We start from the raw sequence: 27535 nt of genomic DNA on the forward strand, positions 1-27535 counted from the left end.
ATTAAAAACAAAATGTATTTCCTTATATATATATATATATATATATATATATATATATATAAAAAGTGTGTTCCGAACAAGCATAAAGGAAGTTAAGTGAAACTTCTTTCGGAGAACATTTATCACTTGATTGAGGACCCTGTATTTACCATATGAATGCCGCAGGCGACGAATCTGCATGAATGGGAACCTAGGAGATATGATACGTTCCGTTACCAAATCTAGTTTCGGCAAGTGCTGTGGCATCGGATGATATTTAAAACCATTTGACTCCGAAAGAGCCGGAATCACTTTGTTCGTGAGAGAGCCACAACAGCTGTTACAGGCCGACATTTGACTGACATCCTCTTTTGGAATGCTGTTTGAAAAGATCTTGATCTGCTACAATCTTTACATCGTTCTTGAACCAAAACCAATCACACACGGAACAAACTGAATAGAAATCATCCAGGAATGTACGTCTAAACTCTGCGTGGATGCTTCGGTGTTTCTTAAAATCCTGTTGCTGCTCCAACTGTGCATTGCGTATTGAGTGATTTGATTGAGTACTTCTGGTAATCGGTTTTGGCTTATTCGCTTTTCATTTACGACTGAGCTTCGAGGATCCTTCATCGTTTTCATTTGCAGTATCAACTTTCATGACTCCTTCTTCCAAATTGACTTCTAACATTTCTGGGGAAATGTAAGGCTCTGAAGATATGGATGAATCTTCTCCTGCTTCTTTGTTCAGCTCCATGGCACGCTGTAATTTCTTCCGCTGTCGTAATAGCTTAGATGTCTCCTTTGTTGTGGAGGTGGTTTTCGGTGGTCGCATACGTGCTCTATACGCCTTACAACGCTTACTATTAGTCTTTGGCATGTTGAATTATAATTTTTTTTTCCCGTTTTGTAGGGTCCGTAGTCTAACGAAGAAGCCTTATATCACTCAGTTGTCTGTCTGTCTGTCCGTCCGTCCGTTTGTCACAGCATTGTGTATCTCTGGAACCACTCAACCCATTGACTTTAAATTTTGCATGGATTTGTACATCATGTGGGCCAACATATGGCCATTTTGATCTCTGTTGACAAAAATTTGTCTGAGAAATGGGGGAGGACAAAAATGTTGTTGACAACCGATAGCTTATTATAGACCGTTGGAAAGAGCTCAACGAGTAGGTTTAAAATATAATTTTAAAATTTTTAAAATTAAAAATCGCCAGACAGGAAAATGTGAGTAATTTCCCTCCTCCTCCCCCCTCACTAATGGAGCTAAAAATTTAAAAATTACGTAAGCTATGCGTTATTCGATGCTTATTAAGGGTAAACTATTCCGATTGAAATCTTACTTTTTTGTATTTAAAAAAAAAAAAAAAAAATATTGCACTTAGATAGCACGCTGCTTTGTACGAAATAACTCTCCTTTTGGTGACAGAAAGGCTGCTAAATAGTTTATAATTCTATAAAGGTCATTTTATAAATTTTGCGACGAGTATTTTTTAACAGTTTTCAACGCTGGAGTTGTTCCGGCAAGGAGGTACTCAGAGAGCCAGTGTTGAGGTGGCGGCGGTGGTGGGGAGACGCTTGCGCGGAGTCTTTCATGGTCCTCATCTGTCAGTTGCTTCTCCCTCAAGACTTTAATCGCTTCTCCAGGAAGAAGTTGGAGTCGCTTCTCCCATCCTTGTCATTCACAACAACTGGAAAGACTCAAATAGACAACGTTTTCGTTAGTTCCTCAGTTTTAGGCCAAGCTGGGGTACTAGAAACGTTTTTTTTTTTTTTTTTTTTTTTTTTTCAGTTACCATAAAGCTCAATATTTGAGATACTACACTAACGACCATTCGTGACCACGGACCCTTAATCCTGAGTGCCCAGCACTTAGTAGTTGACCGATTTATTATTAAATACGGTGGAGAATAGCAAAAGAAATAGCATGACGCAATGAGTGGCACAATGGCGGGAGATTAATCATTTTGTGTCGCATTTTCTTGGCGATTTTTGTCAATCTACCATCGCATCGCATTGCACGTGTACGTGCGCTATACGCGTTACAACGCTCGCTACAGTGGACTCCCTAAATTTACGACTTGTTCACTTTACGATGGACACTCCATAACATAACAAAATACCGTTCACTATACAATATGTAGCAAGCACCGGTCATTGTGATCACGTTTACCAATTGAATTTTAAGTCTATTTATGGCGATTCTAATAAGCGAAAATAGGAGGAATATTATCCACAGGCTATAAAATTAAAGATATAAAGCACAGATTTACAATTTATTACTTTACCAATTAACGAAAATAAATGATTCATGGAAATCGGAAGAATATTTTCCACAGGTAAAAGGGGGAAGAAAAAAAAAAAACCACACCCGGTATTCCCAGGTGATCATCCTCCCAATTACAAACCGAGCCTAACGCTGCTTAACTTCGGTGATCGCAAAAAAACCGAGGCATTTACCCTAGTATGATAGTTGGCTGTTCAGAATGCCTGTAATGCGTTTACTTATGGCAGCGGTCGCATTTTCGTTGCGTTTTTGTCAATCCACGAATGCAAGAAACTGCCTGAAGCGCGCCTAAAGAAGGTTCACTTCAAAAGTATTCTCGCCTTAGGAAAAGATTTTATCCCTGTCTATCTACCGTGTTTATTTTTTCTTTTATTTATTTATTTTTTCAAGTTATTATACTCGCAGCATTTTATGTAATTAGACACCAGACCAGTTCTCATCATAGAAATACTTCTCTGGCTCGTCTACAGGAATGTATACTCAAGCAAAGGTGAATAATCAAGAAGTTTTATGAACCGGAGTCATGAAGAGACATTTTATGCCCCCATTACTGAATTCAGTCCTACCTGGTTTAAAAAAACCTTTATTCTTAAGATGAATTATTAGCTTAGGAAAGCGATAATGTGATAAGTTCCCTTTGTCATTATGTGCTCTGGCAACAGGGTTTGATTTAATTTTCTTCGTTGCGTTCACGCGGCAATGAGAGAGAAGTGCTTCGTTTCTGACACGAAGCAAAAGATGTGTACTGTATCTTTGCAAAATGGCAACGACATTAGATTTGTCAAGCCACATTTACGCTGACGCGAAATTTTTTCACTGGAAATGAGTTGTTAGTATTAATTAATTATCCCTTTTTTAAATGTCAGGTCTCCTAAAAAGGGTTTGGGAAAGTGCACTCTTGTCCACGGCAAAATCACAATCACAAAATAATCAATTTTTATTTTTAATTGTAACTTTATTATTCTGCCCCCGATTTTTGTTCTTTTACCGTGCTTTCAGTGATCTTCCACGAAAATTACAAGAAAACGATTGAATTTCGCTTATGCTTCAGCATGGAGAACTCCTGAAGTCATTATATACCGTTGTAAGTCCTCCATACTTCAACAAATGCACAAATTCTCAGGTATAATTTGATTATCCCGCACAAATTCTTTTGTTAACGAGCAATATCATTGTGACCAAGGTTTAAGCGTAACAGCATGAAATATAATTACATCAGTGTCACTTGACAAAATGATGCAAGGAAGCAACCATAGATGCAAAAAAAAAAAAAAAAAAAAAAAAAAGTAATCACCGTCACCTTTTCCTTGTTTCATTTACTCACATCTTTCAAGTGTTTGTCCCTTCTGTTCCTATTTAAATTCAAATAAACTTCCACAAGAGTAAAGTTGGGAGTTTATTCAAGCAGTTAATGTATTTGTATGCATTTAAGTCTCATGGTAAGAACACCTGCTGTTGATAAGGTCAGAACAATAGATTAATATTTATAAAAAAAAAAAAAAAAATGGGAAAAAATTTTATTTTAATCCAAATGAATGTCAGAGAAACAGGTAATCACCCACAAGGTATAGATTATTTGTGTGTGGAAACTATATTCATCGCCGAGTCTTAATTCTTCCCAGATTGCTGGATCAATCTGGGAAGAAATGGCTTTCACCTGTTTGCATTCTCTTTAGAACACTCAGCTTCAGTACTGACCTTTTGCCGTCTGGTTTCAGTTTTATGAATCTCATATCATTATCATTTTCATCCCACATAAGCTGATTACATATCTTTCAACAACTTTTTTGTATCCTCACGCTACTTGTAATTTCCAAAGAATTATGTAGTCCTGCGTGATTTTCAGTGATCCATCAATCTGGGAAGTATTAAGACTCGGCGATGAATATAGTTTCCACACACAAGTAATCTATACCTTGTGGGTGATGACCTGTTTCTCTGACATTCATTTGGATTAAAATTAATTTTTTTTCCCATTCTTTTTTTATAAATATTAATTTTGCCTTCTTTATTTATTTAGAAAGAAATTTCCTACACAGCAAGATATGTAGACCTTAATAATGAGGCGCAGAAGCATGAGGATAATTTTAATATGAATTTTACCCATTCTATTTCTGTATTAGAACGCGCTCACACCTTAGTTCGGTATTTGGGTTCCTCTTTCAGTTTTAAATGTCTTACACATTCAAGTCGGATATGCAAGACATTAAAAAATGCTGCATACACTGTAATCTGAAAATAATGTGAAGTAGAATAAAACGCATTATTACCATTCAGTAGAATTTCAGATTATGAATCTGATTCTTAATATGAAGTTCTCTCTTTTTTGGAAGAGCGGTAATATAAATTAGTCTTACTTTCCGGAGAGGTCACCGTCGTGTTTACCGCATGAAGTATAATCATATCTAGTTAATCTTTTCATATTAATTATACAGGCTTCACTCAATTGCTTTACATCTCCAGTCATATTACCTGTCACTAACGCAAGTCTTTTTTATGAGAACAATTACGTAGGCATATATTTCTGTCCACAACTCTTATGGAAAAGTTTGGGTTTGAATCTCAGAAAATATGTTTTGGGGACTTCAAGCTTTTTATAGTGTGCTGATCTCAGACAAGCTCCCCACCCCAATCCTGCAAAGAAGCAAATCATTCTTTGAACACATGTATCCGATTTACAGACACCTCACTGAATGCTTCATGGTCTTAATTGCCGTTTCACTATAAACAACTCAACTGTTGCCTTCAAACTGCTAAGAGACTAGAATTAAAGCTGATTGACTCCAGAGGACACGCAAAACAAGGCTATATAAGTGTAACATCATGTTCAGGAACGTGGCCATTATAGCTAACAGGAAAGAGTAATTTGTCAAGGGAAAAAGAAATTAGTCCATATTATCATCAGGAGCTTATTCTTTATTCTACATTTCAAAGAAAGAAAGACTAATTCTAAACCTTAATCAATTAACTCCACTGAGACTTTGAACCGCTTAATTAAAAGCAGTGCACCGTTTTTTAAATTAAAAATTTACCTTTTAAGAAATGATGCATAGCTCTTTTCTAATAAGAAAATTTTACTATGTGAACATCGTTGTCAGTAAATTTATGACAACGAACAGTTGTGCCCTCCCGGTAGTAGCATGACCTTATTATTTTTCCTGTCGAACTTGCCCTTTCTTTCCTCCTGGTGGTGACATGATCTTATTATTTTTTCATGTCGAACTTACCCTTTTCTTTGGAAAGTCCACATTTGAATTATGCTTATCAGAGATCCTTGTGCTTGCTGTCTGGAAAAGGCTGGTTTTATTTATAGTAAGCTGCTATATTCTGCGCTTTATGAACAAGGAAAAATTTTTATTTTGTTAAATTAAGCTAGAAATTCATAGTGCGCTTAAATTTCGAATGAAAGACAACTTTTAAAGTAAGAAAATCGGTTAGTATTTGTATATTCTTAATATATATAAAGGAATTTAATGATTAAATTATTTTAATAATACTTCGTTAAATCCGAATTACTGGATTATATAGCTGGGTATGCTATTATTCGTGAATATTTTCGGTACATTACGTGTCGCTTATCACACAGCAGTTTCAAACTGCACGTCGACCTTGTAGTTAATGACATAGAGAAGACTGAGGCAGAGTTAAGTTAGTAGTTAATTTATCCCACTTCATTCGTCATACACTCTTTTGTACAACCTTTTCAGGAGAGGCGTGCTTACTTATGCAGAAACCGTACTAAATAGATTTTTATTTTTTGCGCACGTCAAACTAATTAATGCTACATTTCATTCATATTCATTCACCATATGAAAGTGGTGCGGGGGGGGGGGGGGGGTCGTTACTGATTTCTCTTGTCTTGTTATTTTATTCTTACTAATTACCGAACAAATATGAGCTTAGGCTAATAGGATATAGTGCGGGTTAAGAAAGTTATAGGGAAGTAGTTATCTCATAATCAATGTCATTAAATGCAGAAATGAAAAATAGCCAAGCATAAAATCAGAATCGGTTTTCTAAATAGCTGCATTAAGCAGTACGGTTGTTATAGCATAAAAGGTCTTTCAAACGCTGCCAATCAAAAACAAACTTTCATTTCTAATAATAGGAAGTAATTAAACAGCAGGGAGCAAGGCAAATATGTTTACTTGTATTGTCCGTTGTGATTGTTAATAAGAAACGATTACTCTTTTTATTGCGAAAAGTTTTGTTAGAAAATAGCATTTTGTAAGTAAATTGTGGAAACTTGCAGCATTTTAGTTTAATAATTACGCCTTATGGAATATATTTCGCATGCTTATTTGTGATTAATTTCCATTTTTGTAATTGTGGTGAAATACATCTTTAGGGGTGAGAGATGCTGCTTTCTCTAGTAGCACATTAGATTTTTGTTTGTACTCCAGACTTGTGAAGGCTGTACAGAGTTTGTTCATTAAATTGAATCTATAAATTTCATTGCACATTGCGCATAAATTCTGCCTTGAAGAATATACAACTTCAGAGCACAAAGTGTCTTGTATGGATCCTTGTTTTTTATAATGAGTAAATTCTCGCACTGTGTTGGGGCCTACTTTTTGAGCCCTAGTTAATTTAATATTCAGTGAGACAGCGGATATATTGATCATATCCAGACTCGATGTGATCAATACTAGCTGTTTTGTTCTACTTAAAGCCGTTTAATTAAGCAGAATGAAAGAGCTGGCTGCAGCGCTACGTTATTAATATAAAGGACAAGTAAAACTTTTCGATATCCTCTATCATTCAGCACTGTTATTAATACGATGATCGGTTTTATATTTTTCGTAACTATCATAATTATGTCCGTACTTCAATTTAATTTTCTAATTCAGGGGTTCTCAAACTTTTTGATACCGTGACCTAAAATGATAATTGAATTTGTGCTACCCTGTCCCCATCCCCAGGAATAAAACGGATGATTTCATTTGGGCAAGAAGTAAATATACATGCGTACATTGATTAAGCTGCAAGCAAGACAAATTACGAAACTTTATGGATTTTTTGACATAACAGTGGATCTAAACAGATACATTTTGTAAAATATATAAATATGCCAGTATTAAAAAGTTCGTTTCAAAATTCAAACTTCGTTCTATAACAAAAATAATAATTTAAGAAAATAGTATTGTTAGCATTTCGTTGAACTTGTACCTCTGCAAAAAAAAAAAACACAAATCAGGTGGAAAATCGATTTGTAAGCTTAGTAATATTTGAATGTCTGAGCTCCACTACCATGCCTGAAGCGGAATTAAAAAAAAAAAAAAAAAAAAAAATGCAACCTCATCCCTTACAACCGCTACCCTCGAAAGTAAAACGCAATTAGAACAGGGTTGGGAACCCCTGCTCTAATTGTCTTTTACTTGCATAACTAAAGTTAAAAATCACTTCTCATATTGAGGTGAGGTAATAGTTTTGTCATCCGTAGACAAAACAAGCCTTTGAACACGTCCCCCAATTGCCCTTTTTTAGTATTAGTGAACATATTTTTGTTATGCTGTGTTTAATCATGTGTTTATATTCATATGAACTTTATTTCTGTTAATATTCCTAACAGGCAGTTGTAGAGACGGTTACAAATGCTACGAAGTACAGCGATCTGACAATAGACGAAAGCAGTCCGGTCAATGCCGATATGTTATTTGATGAGCACAAGGATCATATTTACGTCATGACTGAAAAAAGGGTAAATACTCAATTTTTTTTTTAATTCGCAATATTTTTAATGAAAATTTTGCTGTAATGGTAAGAAACCATTCTTATGTTCTTTTTGATAAGTGGTGCAAGTAATTGAAGATCTAAGTGAAGAAAAAGACGTGAAGACTCCTCACTTGATGATTTAAATGTATCGGTGAGGAGTGTTAACTTTTTTTTTTTGTTTTTATTTACTTAGATCTTCAGTTAGCTTATATATTTTAATACTGTTAATTATTATAAATAAATAATTTTTCTGTTTATACTCCGGGACGATCACACGGTCAGAGTAGTTCACAAGATAAATATCTTGTGAACTACTCTGTCTTGAACTTATTTATGTTGTCAGTTATTATTAATGTTATTATGCCAATTGTTAAATTCATTGCAATATGTAAAACCCCCACAACGCGTTTCTGAATTTTATGTTGAATCCAGTCATTGGACCCAATTAAGGAAGAATGAACGCTGGACCGGTAGGCACAGGAAAGAAACGAATATAGCATATATGGCAGTTATATATACAGTAGTTTTCTCCTCTGTGCAAATCGTTCTAACTTTCTTCCTTGATTGGGCCTTATGATAGAACTGAATTCAGTATGGAATCTGGAAATGTCTTCAGTTGTGAAGTAATCACGCTGTGTGAAAAAGATTTAGCGAACTGGCCCTTTGTTATAAGTAAACTAACCCTTTGTACACGACAGAATTCACGTAGTTTAATTAGTATTATTTGTATTTTACCTTAATTCTATGTGAACAAACCACGTTTGCCAGGCATATTAAATATTACTAATTTTAAAAGTTTTGGTTTAATTTTGTCAAGATATGAATTAGTTTAAATTCATTAAACACTCCTATCGTTTTTTTAAAATACCTTGAACATGTGGCGCTGTTCGAATTAGGTTCAGGCAGAAAGGTTACATAATGTTGGTTCCCTAAGGATGCCTGCGTTAAAATCAACAAAAACCTCACGCTGCATTATTCTGATTTCACGCACGTTTGCTATACATTTCTGTCAGTCAACGCACAACTAATTGCTTAAAATACAGTAACAAATAAAAATATCATTTAATTTTCATACAGTGAAGCGAACAACGTTCAGTGTTGTCTCCCAGTTGGATTGTCAGACTATGCTTGAGATGGACTTATGCCCAGAATTACCTCAGTGCACTGTTTGGCTAGTTCAGGGCCTTCGGAGAACAAACATTCCTAATTAACCTCCACCACGGTGCTTGCGGAAACAATGGGTTGATTAGACAGCTATTCTTTTTACACCCCCCCCCCCCGTTTCCTGTCGAGTTAGTAGAATAGCAGGTAGTGAATGGGTGGCTTGGTTCAGTGTTTCCAAGGTGCCCGCTGATACAGTGCTTGTGAATGTTGGTGCATCACCTATCGATTGGTTGGCAGCAGTCTGATCACTTAGCAGAGCTCAACTCTCAAAGTCTTAAGCGTAACGAAAAGTGATATGAATTGTGGGAGAGCGAAGGTAGTAAGAATAACTAATCGGATAGACCGGTATTTATATATATATGTATAAATTCTTTAGCTGTTGTAGTAATTTTTTTTTTTTTAGAATTTATTGGTTGATGAGGGTGAATAGTTAGTTTCTGTACAGTGAGATACCATTGCACCTGCCACCTTTGCCCATCTTAACCCACGATAAAGAACGGTGGGGTAAGGTGGACGAGAGCTGCGAAATTTTTTACTGGGAAAAAATAAAAGTATGGCTAACACGTGGAACAGTTATGAAAATACTGTATGACGAATGCATAGAACGTATAGGACCCACACTTCGATCAGCGCTAGGCTGATCGAAGTGTGAAGTTAAGTAAATTTTAACAACAGTGGCATTTTTCATAATGCGCAGTGAGTTAAGTAAAAATTAATGTAATAATATGAGGGTAAATGAATTCCAAACAACCAAACAGGATTTAAATTTATTCCTGATAGTAAAAATAGTGGCTGTTACAGTCCAAGCAAAAAATTTGCATCGATCCTTAATAATATTTTAGGAAATACAGAAAACTCATGGATTGTAAACAGTAACAAAGCAGTACTCGAATACATAAATGCTAATAATGAAATCTATAGAGCAAAAACCTTTTTGATTTTCAAAATCTGTTTACCTCAATCCCACTTCTAGACTGAAAGATCTGTTATATGCACTATACATCAGTACGGAAACATTACAGAGATCGATTATAAAATTTGGAACGTTATGCGAATTATGTGTTTTTTAACAATTATCAAACTAAAGGAATACCAATGGGCGCAAGAATCTGATATCGCAAGACTTATTCTTACGCTACTTGGAATCACAGTTCCAAAAAAAAAAAAAAAAAAAAACCACATAAAATTAACCGCGTTTTGATTCCTTGTTTTAAACTGTTATTTTGAAAAATGCAAAAGGAATTCTACCCTGAAGAACTCACACTAAAGAAAGCTAGCGGCAATACCGACATCTTAATCTTAGATTTAGAGATTACACTGAAAAAGTTACGGCAAATCTATATCGTAAAAAATGCATTTACATTCCAAATTGCACACCTCTGTCAGTGGGATTCTAATATTTCGTAGTTATTTGTAGTAACCAGAGGATTATTATTTTTTTTTTAACTGGTGCAACAAAAGCCTCAGGCTTCCTTGCACCATATAGCTAATAATAATATTAATATAGGCACTTAAACTATATCAAAACTTGGTTAGAAACAATATTCCTCCTAATTTCCTCAAATTCTACATGAAAAGCAGCCTAGACAAAATAAATAATTTATTTATTTTTATATCTAAAAAAAAAAAAAAAAGCAACATAACCATGCATTGCACATCAGAAACTGTAATTATACCACTTAATGTAGTGCATATAACAACCTGGCACTAAGCCATCTGTATTGTTATTTTCGGTAGCATGAATTGAAAACGCCCACCTCAAAGTAGTTGAAGTGGCATCTATTTTATTGTATCTCATTTTGTTATTACCTTCACAACGAGTTTCCATGGTATTGCACTACCTCGAATAAGTAACGCTTCACTAATAGAGAATACTATCGTTATTTATTGGTGGTATCTGTCTATAATAATTAACAATAGCGTACTCTATTAGTGAAGCATTACTTATTCGAAGTAGTGCAGTACCATGGCAACTCGTTGTTGAAGTAGTCACGCTATGAGATACAATTAAATCGATGCCACTTCAACTACTTGTGAGTTCACTACGAACAAAATATTGTGTATCTACACTGAACGTTCATTAGTGAATTTCTAATTCGTAGTGCTATGCTTTACGCACATACTTTAAGTTTATTTGTATATATTAAAACGGCGCATCTCCTGACTACCCACGGGTCGAAAAAATTTAAGAGGGTAAATTTAATCAGTAGCATTAGCATAAAAACGAGGGTCACTAATTAATATTCATCATAGGTAATTTACACAGCTTACACGTTCTTTTTCTCCATACACGTGGGCTGTGTCCGGATACAGTAAGTACATTATAGTATTCCAATGTAGTTTATAATAACAGTTTCTTTCAGTGCAGTGCACTGCACCATTTACCAAGTATCAAAGCTGCTGCTATTCAGTTTAAATGTACAAAATTTAAAATAGAAAAAGTTACCAAATTTAAAATGAAGTAATTCAGTAAAAAAAATTGGCCGAATTTGCACTAAATTGTGTGGCTAATCGAAATGTCGTGTGCTTGCATAAGCCATGGTCATATTGTAGATTCTTGATAAGATAATACTTACCTTGGTTTATGATTACTGTATTTATTTATTTACATATTCTTTCTATCTTTGCTGTGTTAGTTGCAATTCATTTATCCTCATATTACATTAATTTTTACTTAACTCACTGCGCCTTAAAAAGATCCATTTATATTAAAAATTGTTTACTCAACTTACTATTCTTTAAATGTGTATTCTCTCTCTCTCTCTCTCTCTCTCTCTCTCTCTATATATATATATATATATATATATATATATATATATATATATATATATATATATATATATATATATATATATAATAAAATGAGAACTGAAATAATGGTAGTGTGAAGGGATGATACTTGAAGTTAAGTTAAAAGATATAACCAGAAGATCCTGCCATTCCCTTAACCTCCGTGTTATTCCTCCTTTATTTTTAATTATTTTCCTTTATTCGTTGTATTTACTTGCTGTAATTCATTTTCTTTTTCTGTTCTTTTTTTTTATGCAAACCAGAGTGTTGCAAAAATGAAACAGAAGCATTCGTAATTCAGTTTCTTTTGAAAATTGAATTCTGCTGAAGTTAATAAATCGTCTGGTAGAAATAGGGTGTATGAAATATGTATTTTGCCTGGCTATGCAATGATGCTGCTTAGATTCATCAGAGATTTCTGGAGAACTTAAAATATTTTTACAAAACCTTGCTGTGTAAAGATCCATTTAAAAAAGAAATACATTACAGTTGAATTTCTAAAAGCAAAACTTTAAAGAAAAAGATACTCTGTAACATGGTTTTAAGATGGTCGCGCAGTTCATTAGTTATTTCTAATAATATTTTTAAGGTTTATAAGCATATAGAGCGTGTGGTAAAATTTAATTTATCCAAAAAAAATTTTGGGCAATATACGAGTTCTTGTTTTCAATAGTTGATTATATAGATAGTATGAATCAGAGCTGTACTACTCAATATGTTCTACATTGATAATAATATTAGTAAAATATTAAGAGGAGTTTACCTCAATATAGTGCGTAGAACACTTCCGTATGATACCCTCCAGAAATTAAAACGAAAAAATCGATAACTTACTGGTACATTAGAGTAAAATATAAATAATTAAATAATCAATTTAACACAATTCAAATAAATTTAAAACAATCGTTTTTCCCGTTTTAATTTCTGGAGGGTATCATACGGAAGTGTTCTACGCACTATATTGAGGTAAACTCCTCTTATTATTTTACTAATAGTTGATTAAAATATGCTTATAATGAGTTTTAAGTCGTAGTACTTTGTAATACGACTATTTTAATAGTTGTTAAATTATTAAAATACCTATATTTTAATGGGTTAAAATATGGACAAGAAAACTGCCTGAACTTAAGTTTGAAAAATGTTTCTTCCAACTTCTGTGCCATCTGAACAAACACACGCGCATAACTAGATGTTATCATTTTGATCATATTGCTTTGACTTTAAATTAGTAGCCAACATCAGTTGATTTTAACATTAATTTCATCACATTTAAAAGGAACGATGTGCCATTCCCTTTATATTCTTCATAATTTTTTTTCAGACGTGTCAATCACCTTTATTTGTATGAGTATAAATTCTTGCTTGTACTTCACATGTTATATTTCTTGATTTTTACAGAGAACTTATGCTTACCTTATAATGGTGAACTTAGACTATCCTATAAATAAAATATAGCGAAGAAATCCACCGGATATTGTTTTTAATAGAAACGATATCTTTTCAGAGAGACCGCTGTAGAGCCTGTATGGAACATAAAAATTGAATCTTGAATAGCACTCAGGAAACCGTTGTTCTTCTCAACGTAGATACGACCGAGAAAGATAATTTAGAAGAAAAACTTGGTTAACATTTTGTTTTCCCGATCCCCTGTAACTTGTAGAGTCCTGCAAATGTGTAAATGCTTTATCTACTTAAATTTTAGAATTTCTCTGGTAGAGAAAATTTCTCTTTACGGTCAGTTGCCGAGAATTTGTATTCTCCAAAACATGGCATGCATGCACACTATTTATTAGTAGCAATGAATAATAAACACGTAATATTTGTTATTTAGTTCGAGGCATAGGATTTGTTTGCAATTGCTATTTACAACCTGATGAAGTCTACAGTGCCGCACTCTTAGTTGATGGCTTATATGAAGAATTTTAATTTTGGCTTTGGGCTGGGGAGAAGGGATAGGTCTTGTAGCATGGCTCAGTCATCCTGCCGCAGCCTCCTGCTGAAATTTCCGTGTGAATTGCGGAATTGAAATGGAAAAACGTTGATAGGTGCCAAAAACGTTTTGACAGATGCATAATTTTCTGGTATTTGCATTATGATACGCATAATATTTGCATAATTTCACGAGTAACTTTTTATGGAACAAGTGCAGCCTGGAATTTTTGAGTAGTGCTGTAAACGTTGAACTCTAACATTTACTAACTGTGGTACATAAATATTTTCTTGGGAAAAGGAAACTTTTTTTTTTTTTTTTTTATTCCCCAATTATTGTGGTACATGCAGTGTGACAGGAATTTTGCAGTTCTGCTCATTATCTTCAGAAAAGTTGCTTCACTTTCGTTGCTCAGTCTCTTGTTTATTTTTATAATACCATTACTTATTGTAATAATTATTCCTCTCTCTCCTGTATAATTTCTTTTCTTTCCGGTTTTTTTTTTACTGTCTACAAATGAGCAGTTTATTAACAAACTCCTTATTAGTCAAATCGTTCCATATTTTAACTATCGGTTTTGTTCTTGGCACTTTATTTTTCTATATGCATAAAAATAAAGCAGAAATACAGTTTGAAATACACTGACTTCCTTCTTTTTTTTTTTTTGTCTCACACTGTGTTATTTATTTTTTTTTTGTCTCGTAGATATTACGTGAAAGTCTTCGAAACATAATCGGCTGTCAGGAGTTGAGTATTTAGTGAAACCTGATGACAAAAAATAAAAACTCATCTCGAGTCATGAACAGATTAAAACTCTCCCTTTCGTGTGCTTCGAATGAGAACTGTACGCGCAAATAACATGGCAGCGATCCAGTCAGTATGAGAAACATGGCAACCTGCCTTGTCACCTTCCAGTCTGATGCTATCACTCCTCCTCCCGCTGTGTTTGTCAAGGCCCCAAGGCAGCTGCCCAGACACACCGCTTGATTCCCTAGACGCCACTGCCTAGTCTGTTGTCGGTAACTGTTGCTTTAGTTGGCAGTAGTGGCAGCTTTATTGTATGCACGGAAGCTCTGCAGGGCAGCTGCATTGCCAGGAATTGAGAAATGAATTATTTCAGAAAATGCAACTCACTTCAGCAAAGCTGTCAAATATCACATTTCTGCCGTTCTTTTGAACGCATACTTTGCTGCTCCACACTACTTTTTTACACTCGTTTTAACAGAATTTCATGCAATTGGAAACTTTTGTTACAAAGATTCGACTAGCCCGAGCAAAGTAAAATGTATGTTAGAAATCGACTTGTATCAGCGCAGCCGAATCTCTTTTCGAATTTTCAAGATATAATTTTTCTTTCGATTAATGGAAGCATTGATATGAATTAAATATTCTGTTTCCGTTTACGTACGGCCGCATATGGTCAGAGTAGTTCACAAATGTACAAGAGAGAGAGAGAGAGAGAGAGAGAGAGAGAGAGAGAGAGAGAGAGAGAGAGAGAATGAATACAAAATGTACACTCATGTTGACCACTCGGCGGTGATGGAGTTGCTTTATGGATATATTTTTATTTTCCGCCTTGCATAGGAGCGTATTTTCCGAACTTCAGTGCACTTCCATACATGCTGAAAAAAACTGCTTTGAAGGACGATGCACTGCATTAGAAATTCCTGGAATTTAGTTATTCTTATAGTTACGAACTTAATTAGTCAACTCCAAGGAGGAGAGAGCGAGCGCAATCCCAGACATCAAAGTAGGAGATACTGGGATTATTTTTTGTATATTACATTTTTTTTTATTATTATTTTTTTTTTTTAGTTTTACTTTGCCAAACCGGAAAAATTAAATAAAATTGAAAACATTGGCGGTATTACCCACTGTCGGAATATACCCAACCATACTGTGTGAAATGCAAATACTTATTCTTTTAATTTCATTATTACTTCGGTTTAAATTGAAGTGCAACTCGTCTGTCGACCGCAGTTTTTACCGTGGCATCTGCAACAAAAATGTGCTCTATAGGTCTATGAGATTGATTTTAACACAATCAGCGACAGGAAACGGAAATAGTGGACATAGTGTGTTTGTCAGGTGCTGCCAGTGGCTTACCCCACTAAGTGGCACTGTGAAGATGCAAGACTTCAAACCCAGATGAATGTTGAGTTGTGCTGGGTGCCGTGAGTTGTACTTATGTGTTGGTTTGTTTTTTGTGTTGTTCATCTGGTCACTTGGTTATTGAGAGGAACTAGGAAAACCTATATTTGGTGAGGTGCCCTCTAGCAGAGTGATAGAGAAGGAAGTGAGAGAATGAAATTGCTCAAGTATGAAAACTAGATCCTCTTCCAGGGAGGTCTTCTGAGGCAACATCATACTGGAGAATCTAAGCTTTTCTCTGAAAGGTTATCTCCATCAAAGGGTCAGACGCTCAATTGTGGAAAGTCGTGGGGGGATGAAATTTCCCGCCTGGGGTTTCCCAGGCCATAAATCCTACCCCAAGAGGATTAGCGTGAGGTAAGTCTCCCTGTTGAAGGTCTCACATTAGGGGATACACCTTCGGTATTTCACCCCACCTGGCGTGCTAGGCCAGCAAGTTGACATCCTACCCCGAATGAAGGTAGTAGGAGTGAAAGCTCGCTTAGTGGATGGCCCACCTATTCATCCCATGCTTGGTGTTCTTATGTTTGCCAGATCCCACGAGACACTTGGGTAAGGTGTGTTGTTGGTCTAACGGCTCCTGGGGTTTCCCCCATCTCCGTGTATTTTCTATGTTTCGGGCAAGCCTGAGATTTTTTTAAAAAATATATATGGTTCATGAGCTATGTGGCGTGTTGTGCCCTTTGTTCATCCGGCCTATTAGCCGCCAGGCCCCTAGTGGGACCTGACGTTTCCACACCCTGCCACGGGGAGGCTGGCCGGGTGTACCCAATGAGGCTATTTTACTCTGGCGGGTCCTGCCACTTACTTTCCTGGGATTTCAGTGGCTAGGACGAAAAAAAAATAAATAAATATATATATATATATATATATATATAAAATACATTAGAGAAGTCGCGAGCGTAGTTTAGTTAGTTAAGGTTCTTTTAAACATCATTTGGAGTTTACACTGAAAGTCTGTAAGGCCTAAAAGGTCGGGCATAAATTTTAGTGCGTCTTAAATTTTGATGTTGGGCTGATCGCTATATAAGATGACAGTTTTAGGTGGGGAGGCAGAAGACTGGGGTGGAAATAGGAAGCAAAGGGGTCGATAGAGAAGATGACCCTCCGTTTTTCAGTGGAGCATGCCCATGCCCCACCAGAGGGAAAGAAGGGTGGCAAGGGGAAAAGAGGGTTCTCCCCCTGCGAGGAAATGGGGTTTAAAGAGGATCCTGCAGGTGCAGGACCTGAGAGCCAGACGGCGCTCTACTCTAACTCTCGGATGCTTCAGTGTTGATCTCTTTCAGGAATTTCGTCAATGTGACGAGAATTTGTCTTGTCTGGGGTAGTTTTCCTCAAGATAGTTGTTTTCTCCTTTTCCTGTGAGCAACTTTGATTAGACTTTTAGGCATTAATGGTGCATTTTTCTGTACTGTTGAATTTTCTTCTTTGATTCTGGTTTGTTTAGTTTTTCCTTAAACGGACCATGACCCGTTAGTAGATACGTAGTGTTAAGGCCCGGGAAAAAGCACGGGTGGGGAAACACTATTCTTGAGGGCGACAGCAAAGTATCCCACCTGGAATGTCCAGCCCATCAAGAGTTGAGGTCTTGTGAAATTCGCCAATTCACTATTTATGAACGCCGCTTGCAATAGCACCGCTAAAGGAAGCGTCTCGCCTTGCAATGTCATTCTTGCTAGCACTTGCCCATATTAATCCTGATTTCATAAAGGATGTTCCTGCAGCCACTTGACTTATTAAGTGTTTAAAATTATTTAATATTTAGAGTTTTAAATCTATTAACGAAGTAATGCCTGATGCTTATAATTAATCAGTAAATTTCTTCTGCGGGCATCGTTACCGTAGATAACACCAATTTGCAAATGGCTGCTAAGCTTGAGAAAAAGTTGAACACTTGTGACAGTAAACAAAATATTAGTCAATTTATTTGTAAACAGTAGGAAATGTATATAAATTCAAACTAAAACTTAAACAAAAAAAAAGTGTTATAATATTGCATAAAGAGCACTGAAAAAATTTATTTCTATGCTGATGGGGAGAAAGAAGTGGATAGTAGCGTTTTCGTTTTCAGATGAAACTACTTAATTATCTAATATTTAGAAACAATATATGCTGATGCCTCGTGGGTTGCAGTATCCTATAACGAGGGTTACTGGTATTTTACGAAAATCATTTGTTAATGTTCGAAGTCGAGATATTAAAATTGTTCACCAGCTTGTAAAATAGTCTCTTTGTATGCTTTTCCACATCATATATCTCCATGACACTATGCTTGTATAATCATTTGCCACTCGTTGGAGAGGCTTGCGTTCCGTTCCTGTCTGTTACTGGAAGAATTTCTAAAGTCCTTCAGTAGAGGCTGTACTTAGCCGATCTCGGAGGAGGATAGGGTCCCCCCCCTGAGTTTTACCGAATTTTTCAGCCCGCACAGCATACAAATCGGCACGTAAACACACACACGTTATGGATCAATATAACCTAGATCGCCGGTGTGCATGAAACCCAAAAACACCTCCATATACTACTATTTGCAGGACATCTTATGTATCTAATTTGGAGAAGACCTTGATTAATACCACTTGACTAACATCGTTTTCAGATTAGATCACGGTAATCTATTCTTTGGAGGTCAGATGAGGCACTCATCAATATGTACCTACCCATCAAGCAGTCATTTGTATCCTAAGCGTCATTCTGGTTTCTTTTGATTTTTTCATATATTATATTTTTTATTGTTTTTGCAGTTGGTCTTAGTTTTTTCCCTTTTAGCCAAAGGCCATTCACTGTTGGAAAGAATTACCACCTGATGTTGTGGTGACCAAGGACTTATGTAAAATTCAGAAAGGGTTGGACAGGTTGACATTTTTATTTTATGCTGTATAAGCATAGCTTCTTTGCACAAATTTTTGCGTTTGTTAATACGGATATTTATTTCCTTTGGAGTTTAAAAACACGCTTAAGATTCCTGAATACTGTATTTGAAAAAAAAAAAAAAAAAAAAAAAAACTGAAATAAGCTATAATGAAGCAGAGTGGAAGTTGGAAAACATGATATGCCTGCCTTTCAATTAAATCCTTTCATTTCCGACAGCTACTGTTAAATGACTATGATTCCAACTTTTCCTGGTTCAGAATTCTGACAGCGTATAATAGTGCCAACGATTAAACTGTCGTATATGCATAATGTATGTATCTGTTTATTATCAACTTAGGGTATTTTTTGGCTTATTAGAAATGACACCAGTGTTTAGAAGTCATCCACACCTGAAAACCTTGGGTAGATCACTAGCTGAATATTACTGTTGAAACCGTGCGTAATTCGTCAGTTGCATAAGTATCACATAGAATAAACCATAATACAGTACACTTCGGATTATTATAATATGGTTTATAAATAAACCATAATACAGTACACTACTTGATTATTATAAATTTGCCCAGATAATCTTGATATGATTATGTTCGTATAAAAATATATTAGTGCATGCTAAGATTTGACATAAAATTTAATACGAACATATTTTTTTAGAAGGAAAACAACGAAGTCCTATTATGTTCGTATAAAAATATATTAGTGCATGCTAAGATTTGACAAAATTTAATACGAACATATTTTTTTAGAAGGAAAACAACGAAGTCCTCTCTTTCCCTTGGTTTTCCTTTCTACGAATGGTAGTACATAAATTTTGAAGTATCATCTTGTCAGCGAGAGTGACGTGTCCCTCTTGTTGCAGTTAGTCGACTAAGGTGAATAGTAAAATGCTTCACTATCACTATGTCAGTGGATATGGATTATAACTGTTCTGTTGATGCTTTTATTAATAAATAAAGGATTATGAAATTTATGCTTTTTTATCAGCTACCCCTGACGTGCGACTTGACAAGATGTTTTGGTATTGTGTTCGTAGCTTCTTTTAATATATGGGGGTTCTTTCTTGGCTAATCGCCTTAAGCTTTATAACTACTATTATATATCAAACAGTCAACACTTCTAATATTTTAGACAAATCTCACCTCCAATTCTGCTTGGTTTAATTAATTAAAGATGGAGAAGATAGAATATGAAGTGGAAGAAAAGAATTAAAGTAACTGCAGTGAGAGCCATCCCCACTGTGAAGGTGGTGCACCTTTAGGGAGATGGGCTGTCGTTTCCTTAGAAGACCGTTTCATTCATTATCACAAAGTCAGGCGCTGTAACGAGATTTTTTGAGGTCTTCATGGTGACTGAACAAAAGGTGGCTTTCAGTCCAGTATATTTCAATCTCACTGCATTCTATTGAAATATTTCTTGGCTTATATAATTTAAAATAGTCCAGAACTTATAACGATTTCTGTTATTGTGAGATACCCATTTGTACAGACCATTAGGTAATGGTTTAGGTAATGAAAGAAACGTATCCCAGGAATTAGCTTCATTTCATTTCGTGAAACGAAGGTTCTTAGTATACAGCGAAATTTTATTAAACTACTTATAGCGGAGACCGTAGAAATGAAGATTCGAGAACATTCTATTAATATTCGTCGTCCCTACATAATCCCGGACTCATGGGCCTTTGTGCACATGCGCAATTGACAATCTCTCATATCAACTTATAAATTTAGAGGGGGACGACGAATGTTAATAGAATGTTCTCGAATCTTCATTTCTACGGTCTTCGCTATAAATAGTTTAGTAAAATTCCGGGGGGGGGGGTACTTTTGATGTTTCATTATTATCCTTCTGGTGAAAACTTCTCGCATACGAAAAGTTTGGTCCCGTTCCTTCGAAGGAGATTTGTATTTTAATAATAAAATATTACGCGTTTTTAATAAGGTTTATTTTTGACGGAAATGAGTACATTTCTGTCGTCGGCGTGTTCCGGTGTTTGGAGGGTTCACGTACAGGGAAGTATGAGCATATCGAGGTATTTTAAGTTATTTATTCAAATCGGTGTTTTTAATTTAATTTATCTGATTTTATCCCGGAAGTTGAAAACGGGTCTCCTATTTGGATATTGAGGTAACTCTTGTTTATTATTATAGGAATTAGGTACTTACAAAGCATTTTACTATACTTGTCGACATCACGCAGATTTGAACACGCCACATGAAGGTCTGTCAAGATTGTAACCTCGATTGTATTCTGTAAATTAAAGGGAAATCGTATGCGTAAATCGCATAATGAAATCGTTGGTCTAGATGCAATTTGTTTGGTGTTTCGATTTGTACTATTAAAAGAATGAAGGTGGGAACAGAGCAAAAGGGCTCGTTTTCAACATGTGGGTAGAAGTGGCATTATGATGGGTCGTATTTGTCCCATTTAGAACCGATTAATTGAGATTGTCATCCTTCCGCATTCCGAAAGCTGTACCGTGGATGAGTGCTATGGATTCGTCAGGTTAACTTTGCCTCAAGTGATGGTTCCGCTATTCGAATATCCTCGATGGTAGTCACAGAGAGAGAGAGAGATTTGTGTGTAGTTAGTTACGATGTTCGGAAAATTGCGGTTTGTAATTTAAGCCCGTCAGCGCATTTCAGTTGAGACTGGTCATGCGCCCTTTTGGGACACTAGGAGTGTCTTCCTTGTGGCCAGTGATTTCAAATTAATACGACTACACTTGATACTTTTCGAGAGTTTTGATTTCGGCCTTTGAAGAAGTATATTCCTCTAGCCACCGTGAGGCCGTATTGGAATATAACATAAGAATAAAAAGAGAAATCAGACCCACTGTAGTACTATTAGTTGCTATTCTGGTGAATCATCATTGCCCAACGAATACAAAACTAAATCCTCGGAAAATGCTCACAGAGGTGAATGTTCAGCTGTTAATGCAATATTTCTAACTTTTTTTTTTTTTTTTTTTTTTTTTTTCTCCTCATATAGACTCTATAAGGGGATAAAATGTTTTTAGCTGGAGTCAGTAAAAGTTGAAGTGCAGGTTCACTTCACTTGACTCCATTCTTCCCCCCTTTTTTTAAATTAAATTTATTAAATGAAATAAATTGGACAGTTCTATAAGCGCCTCCGTAACCAGGTGGGCAAGAGCAGTAGTGCATAGCACACGCTTCTTGATTAGACCGGGGTTCGAGCCCGTGACCACCAAATACGGAGGATGCGGCAGGTCAGGGAATGACCACCACATATCCCAAGCCCGGATAAAGGGTCAGGAAGGGCATCCGGCCGTAAAAATTGCATGCCAAAACAATAAAAAAAATTAAAAAAAAAAAAACGCTGACCCCATATAATATTGGGAAGAGGCGAGGACAAAAAAAAAAAAAAAGGACAGTTCCATAATTGATAAGTTCGTAAGGAATTTTTTTAAAAGGAAGAAATGGTAATAGGCTACGCCAATTACTTTTTAATAAAACTTATTATGCTAAATAAGTGGCTACCAAAATTACGATACAAGTTCATTCATGTATACCCTTCAACGCAAAAGCCGTGCTTTATTAATTTGGCGACCTTTCTAGCTTCTCTTGGAATCTTGTCATCAGTCATATAACTGCAATTAAAATACATCGACCAGATAAATTATAGTATTTAGTTTTTATATTTAATGAAATATAAACAAAAAAAAAACACAAGATAAAATTGCATATTTAATATAAAATACAATACACTGATGAAATTACAAATAGATAACATGAACACACGAAACATTCAAAATAATTGCGTACCGAGCTGCGAACCTACCATGTTATTTATGGATATGCCTTCGCTGTAAATTACCCAGCCAACAAAGGAGGCATGTGGAATTTATAACGAAGGCACATCCTTAAATGACATGGTAGAATTGCAACTTGTTACGTAATTACTCAAGGATCATGGTTATCCTCCACACATGCACTTAATGCGCTGGCATGTACCGGACGAAACTGTTCAAGGATGTAACACCGAATGAATACGGACTCCCCCCCCCCCCCCCCATGATGTTATGTTCCAGAGAACAAGCTTTTTTTTTTTTTTTTTTTTCATTTTTTTAGCGTATTGTTCTGCTTTATATTAAATATACAGTTTTATCCTGTATTTAGCTTTTATATTTTACTAAATATTCTATCATATCGGATTGGTATATTTTACTGCAGTTATGAGGATTATTTTCCCGACCGGGAAGAAGCTTTATTTTTTCGAATCCCCCTCTCTTTTTTTAGGGGAAGGGTATTACTATTATTGCTTTTAATATACAGTCTGGAAAGTCTGGAACCAATGGTATTTACATTACGTGTGCTTACTCTCATTTACAATATGTGTTCAACATGTCCATCCTGACTCTCCACGCATTTTCTAAGCCGGTGTACCATGTTTGTTTGCTGGCATGAAACTTAGCAATCACTCCAGTTCGAGTGGATTCACTTACAGAAGGGCGACCAGATCGAGGATTATCGACGACATATCCATTCTCAGTTTAAATTTCTTCACCAGTTTCTCAACTGCGCTGTGCGTTATTAGATTCCTTTCAGGATGTCTAGCATTAAACTCGTCGGCCACTTCCCCAGAGGGAAGTGCGGACTTCCTCCCTGACGACCAGTAAGAAGGTCTATCTACACTCTTTCATCCTGTGTTATTGTTATTTTTTTCCTGTAAAGGAAAACATTTTTTTACAATTGGTTCCAGACTTTTTGGACACCCTGTATTTCCTTTGAGAAATACCATGTAATGTCTTTCTCACGATATATGTGGGGCGCCTCCATAGCCAGGTGAGAAGGAGCAGCAGTGCGTAGCACACGCTTCTTGATTAGACTGGGGTTCGAGCCCGTCACCACCAAATACGGAGGATGCGGAAAGGTCAGGGAATGACCACCGAATATCCCGGAGGAATATGGCCTTAGTTGCTAATGCTCCAAAAAACCAAAAACCAACAATACATGTGAATTCTGTTAGCTTTATAAGACAGCCTGACAACTTTTCAACATCTTACAGACTCCATGAAGGACACGGGGATATTGTTGGACGTATTTGAGAATTTCAGTAATCTTGAGTACTGCGTACAGGTCTGGAGGCCTCATTTTAGAAGGATGTAGAGCTGCTGCAACGAGATTGGTGATAGGAACAAAGGAGAGCTCTTATCAGGAAAGGCTTCAGTTCTACAAATTGCAGCTTCTGGAAACTAGGCACCTGTAATATGATCTGGTTGAGCTGTTTAAGGCTTTGAGTGGATTGAGAAAGTCTAATTGCTGATGGGATCCTTCCTCTTTCTCAGGCTACACACGTAAGAGGGCACAGATTCAAACTGAGGAAAGATAGTTGCAGAGTAGAGGTGTTCTAGTTTGCCTTTAGTCAGCGAGTGGTTGATTGCTGAAATAGAACAAACAACTTCCATCTGTTCTTGTGTCTAGTTCTTCCTTAAATAAATTCAAGGAAGAACTAGACAAACTATTGAAGGGAATGAATAGATAAAATGGGAAGTGTCGTGTTTTTTTTTGTTTTTTTTTTTTTTCTCTTCTTATGTTGTACAAGTTTGCTTTCTTGTATCATATGCCACTGCTAATGCTAATAGGAAAATTCATTCTTTAAAAATCGTTTAGTAATCGTTCGAAATTCGAATGATAGAGAAATTTCAGCTGGTTTAGTTAGTAGAGTTTTGCGTTTTTGAGTCTGTTATATATATATAAATATAAAACCAACCCGTAAAAATAAGTTACACCTCTTCTTTCTAAAGTGATTTTTTTTTTTTTTTTTTTTTTTGAAGAGTAATATTTAAATTTGTGATTCTGTGTAATTATGAATAGCAAAAATAAATTTTCTCACAAACTGTTGGTGCCTGAAAATTTTCTCCCATATTTGAAATCAGCATAATATAAATTAGGTAATGTAGAATTGCAAAAATATATTTTTGCCGCAATCGATTATCAAATAACAGGAATCGAAGGGTTAAAAAATTCTATATTGTAGTCTTTATCAAAATTTATCAAGTATTTATCAAAACCCAATCATGTGATGTTTACTTGATAGCTAGCTAGCAGTGAGGTGGGATCTGTGTAACAGCTCATGAAATTTGGTATAAAGGTCCAGAAGTGTATTCTAAATAAGTAAATTTTCTGTATAAAATCTAATATGGCATAAAAAGTCAGTAAGTAGTTTTCAAGGCAGCGAGAGTAGAGAATACAAGAAAATCACCATATTTAGCGAGAGTAGAGAATACAAGAAAATCACCATATTTAGCAAAAGTCAAGTGAGTTAGAGCTATGGCCAACTAAAACTCGTGCACTACTCTGTATCTTGGTGTCTGACTTTTTTGGCTACTACCTGAATTCTTCAAAAGGATGTGAGCTGCTGTTCCAAATTTATTGTATTGTTTCTAAGGGGTGGGGACACTGATTAAATGTAGAGCAGCTCGTAAAATTAGTTGCTTTAAAAGGATCAAAATAGCAAGCTCACTGTTGAAAGCCGATGTAGTGGGTCTGATACCAATAAGTCGAAAACATTTTAGCAACAATGGATTTTATTTATATGCAGTTGGTTTAAAATCATGTCGCATGCTAACACAGATATCTTTTGAATTCATTAACCGATAATTTTCTCAGATATTCACTCAACCATCATGTATATAATAGGCCGCCTAGTGGTCAGGCGCGCGGGTGCATAAGGACACGTGCCTTTAGCGACCGGGCTTCAAGCCCGTGACTGCTGAATACGGTGCTGTTTCTTGTATTCTGTCTACCTTGTGGACTCCTCTGACCGTTTGGTCGTCCCGGAGTATAAACAGAAAATTTATTTTTTATATTGCATCAGTATACGTTAAACAAGGAATCAGTATTGTTGAATTCGCCAATCTTTTGATAAACTTTAACGACTGTCACTTTCTGCACATTGATGAAAATGAGTTTCTGTACCTATGATCTCAATTTCTTTCCCAGTAGCTTTAGTTATACATTTGCTCCTTGATTATTAAACGGTTCCAATCTGTTAATCTTGTAAAGTATTCCTTTTCAGTTGTCTCTCCCGTAGAGAATTATATTGTCTGTTTTAAAACGAGTTCGTGGAAACACAATGGAGGGTAGGGAAGGAAGATTTCACCGTGACAATCACTTTGACCGTAGTAGGGTGGACGAGATCACTTTGGGGTGATGTGACATGACAAATAACAGTTTTCTTGGTCAATCTGTCACGTCCGTGTTGTGGCGCGAATTCTCCCTTAAACAGACGGTGACACCCGATACCGCTGGATGACAAAGACTGTACAGGGGGCAGCATGCCGTGGATCCCTCGTCGCGTTTCTGCTAAGAGCAAAGCCATGTCGTGCTGACGTGTGGCCGGAGGCAGTGGATGCTCTCTGGTTCTCACAACCACTTACACAGGTGAACGGTAAGACCATCTGACAGCGTTCTTTTCCCCTCCCACGAGATTGCAACTGTCACTTTGGCCTTTGTCTTAGCCTGATGGGAACATGGATTTCCGTAGGCAAATTTTAGGACTTCACGTTTTTCTCTTTCGAACTGCAGTCGTCCATACGAGTGTGTCCCTCTTTCTTCCTTGTTTTGCATTTCTGTTCCATTTCCTTTCCTTTTTTCCATTTACTTACTTAGCTGGTGTTCATTTTCAGTGTCCTCTCCCGGAATCTGACATTTGTTGATATAACCATACACCCATTTGTATACAATCCTGTTGGACGAAATATCCGTTGGTAATGTAGGACGTTCACTTCTTTTTTTTTTTTTTGTGCAAAATTTTTTTATCAATGCTTTGAATTTTCTTTCTTTTTTTTTTTTTTTTTTTCATGGTATTTATGACCTATCTTCTCCCTGGGGAGGGAAATTGTCCTAGACAATAGCAGCGATATTTATCTTGTGCGCATAAACTACGGGACATGCTTAAAAGGTAAGAAAATAAATTCATTTAAAATCATCAAATACAGGCACGATTCCTACCATTTGTACACTTACCAGCAGAAAATCGATAAAACTTGGGAAAGCTGGTGGATCGGTTATGTTTGTAGCAAACTATGACATCTTTTTGAAGACCTGCTCTATTCAAATCCCAACCACAAAACATTTTACAATTTACAGATGACACTTCTTGTTCTAGGTTACCTGTGCGTTTATTCGAAATAACGAGTTTGTTTTTTCTACCTTTGGGGATTGGGGGCTTCGTGTAGTACAAATTATAAAATTTTCCATCACAGTCGGTAAAATCGAACAGTGACATCTTCCCCGCCGTTTTGTTTTGTTATGTTATCAGACGCACAACCAGTTCCTGGTAAACTATTAATTCTGCACACTTTTAATATAGCAATAAATGGATAATGCATTAGGTCAATGATGCATCATCCTGTAGTGCAGCTGCGCTTAGAGCCCCAACCTCAGGGAAGGCCCAGACAGTAAAGAGAGAAAAATGAGAGATGGAAAATAAATGGGTAATGTTTTGCGAGGGCACAAGGTCGCGCCGCCGATAGTCCGCGGCAGATAGTGTTTTTGTCCTATTATACGAAGAAACAAATGTTCTCTATTACATTCTATGATAACTACATTAGGTATGATGTAATAATGTATAAAGACGGAAATTAATGTTTTTAAAAAAATTAAAAATAAGTGATCTTT

General features: G+C 36.0%; 1 protein-coding gene across 4 annotated transcripts in view; it reads left to right on the forward strand.

Annotated features, from left to right (window-relative positions):
- Positions 1–27535, forward strand: part of LOC150080768 (plexin-A2-like) — a 1384718-nt gene that overhangs the window by 837562 nt on the left and 519621 nt on the right. For all 4 annotated transcript variants that reach the window (XM_090381170.1, XM_090381171.1, XM_090381172.1 and 1 more), the window contains one exon: positions 7842–7970. In XM_090381170.1, the coding sequence (XP_090237296.1) occupies positions 7842–7970 (129 nt within the window). The remainder of the gene's footprint in view (positions 1–7841; positions 7971–27535) is intronic.

The sequence above is a fragment of the Mastigoproctus giganteus genome, chromosome 9 (assembly GCF_048544385.1).
Source record: "Mastigoproctus giganteus isolate SK-2022 chromosome 9, ASM4854438v1, whole genome shotgun sequence".
NCBI classification, from domain to species: Eukaryota; Metazoa; Arthropoda; class Arachnida; order Uropygi; family Thelyphonidae; genus Mastigoproctus; species Mastigoproctus giganteus.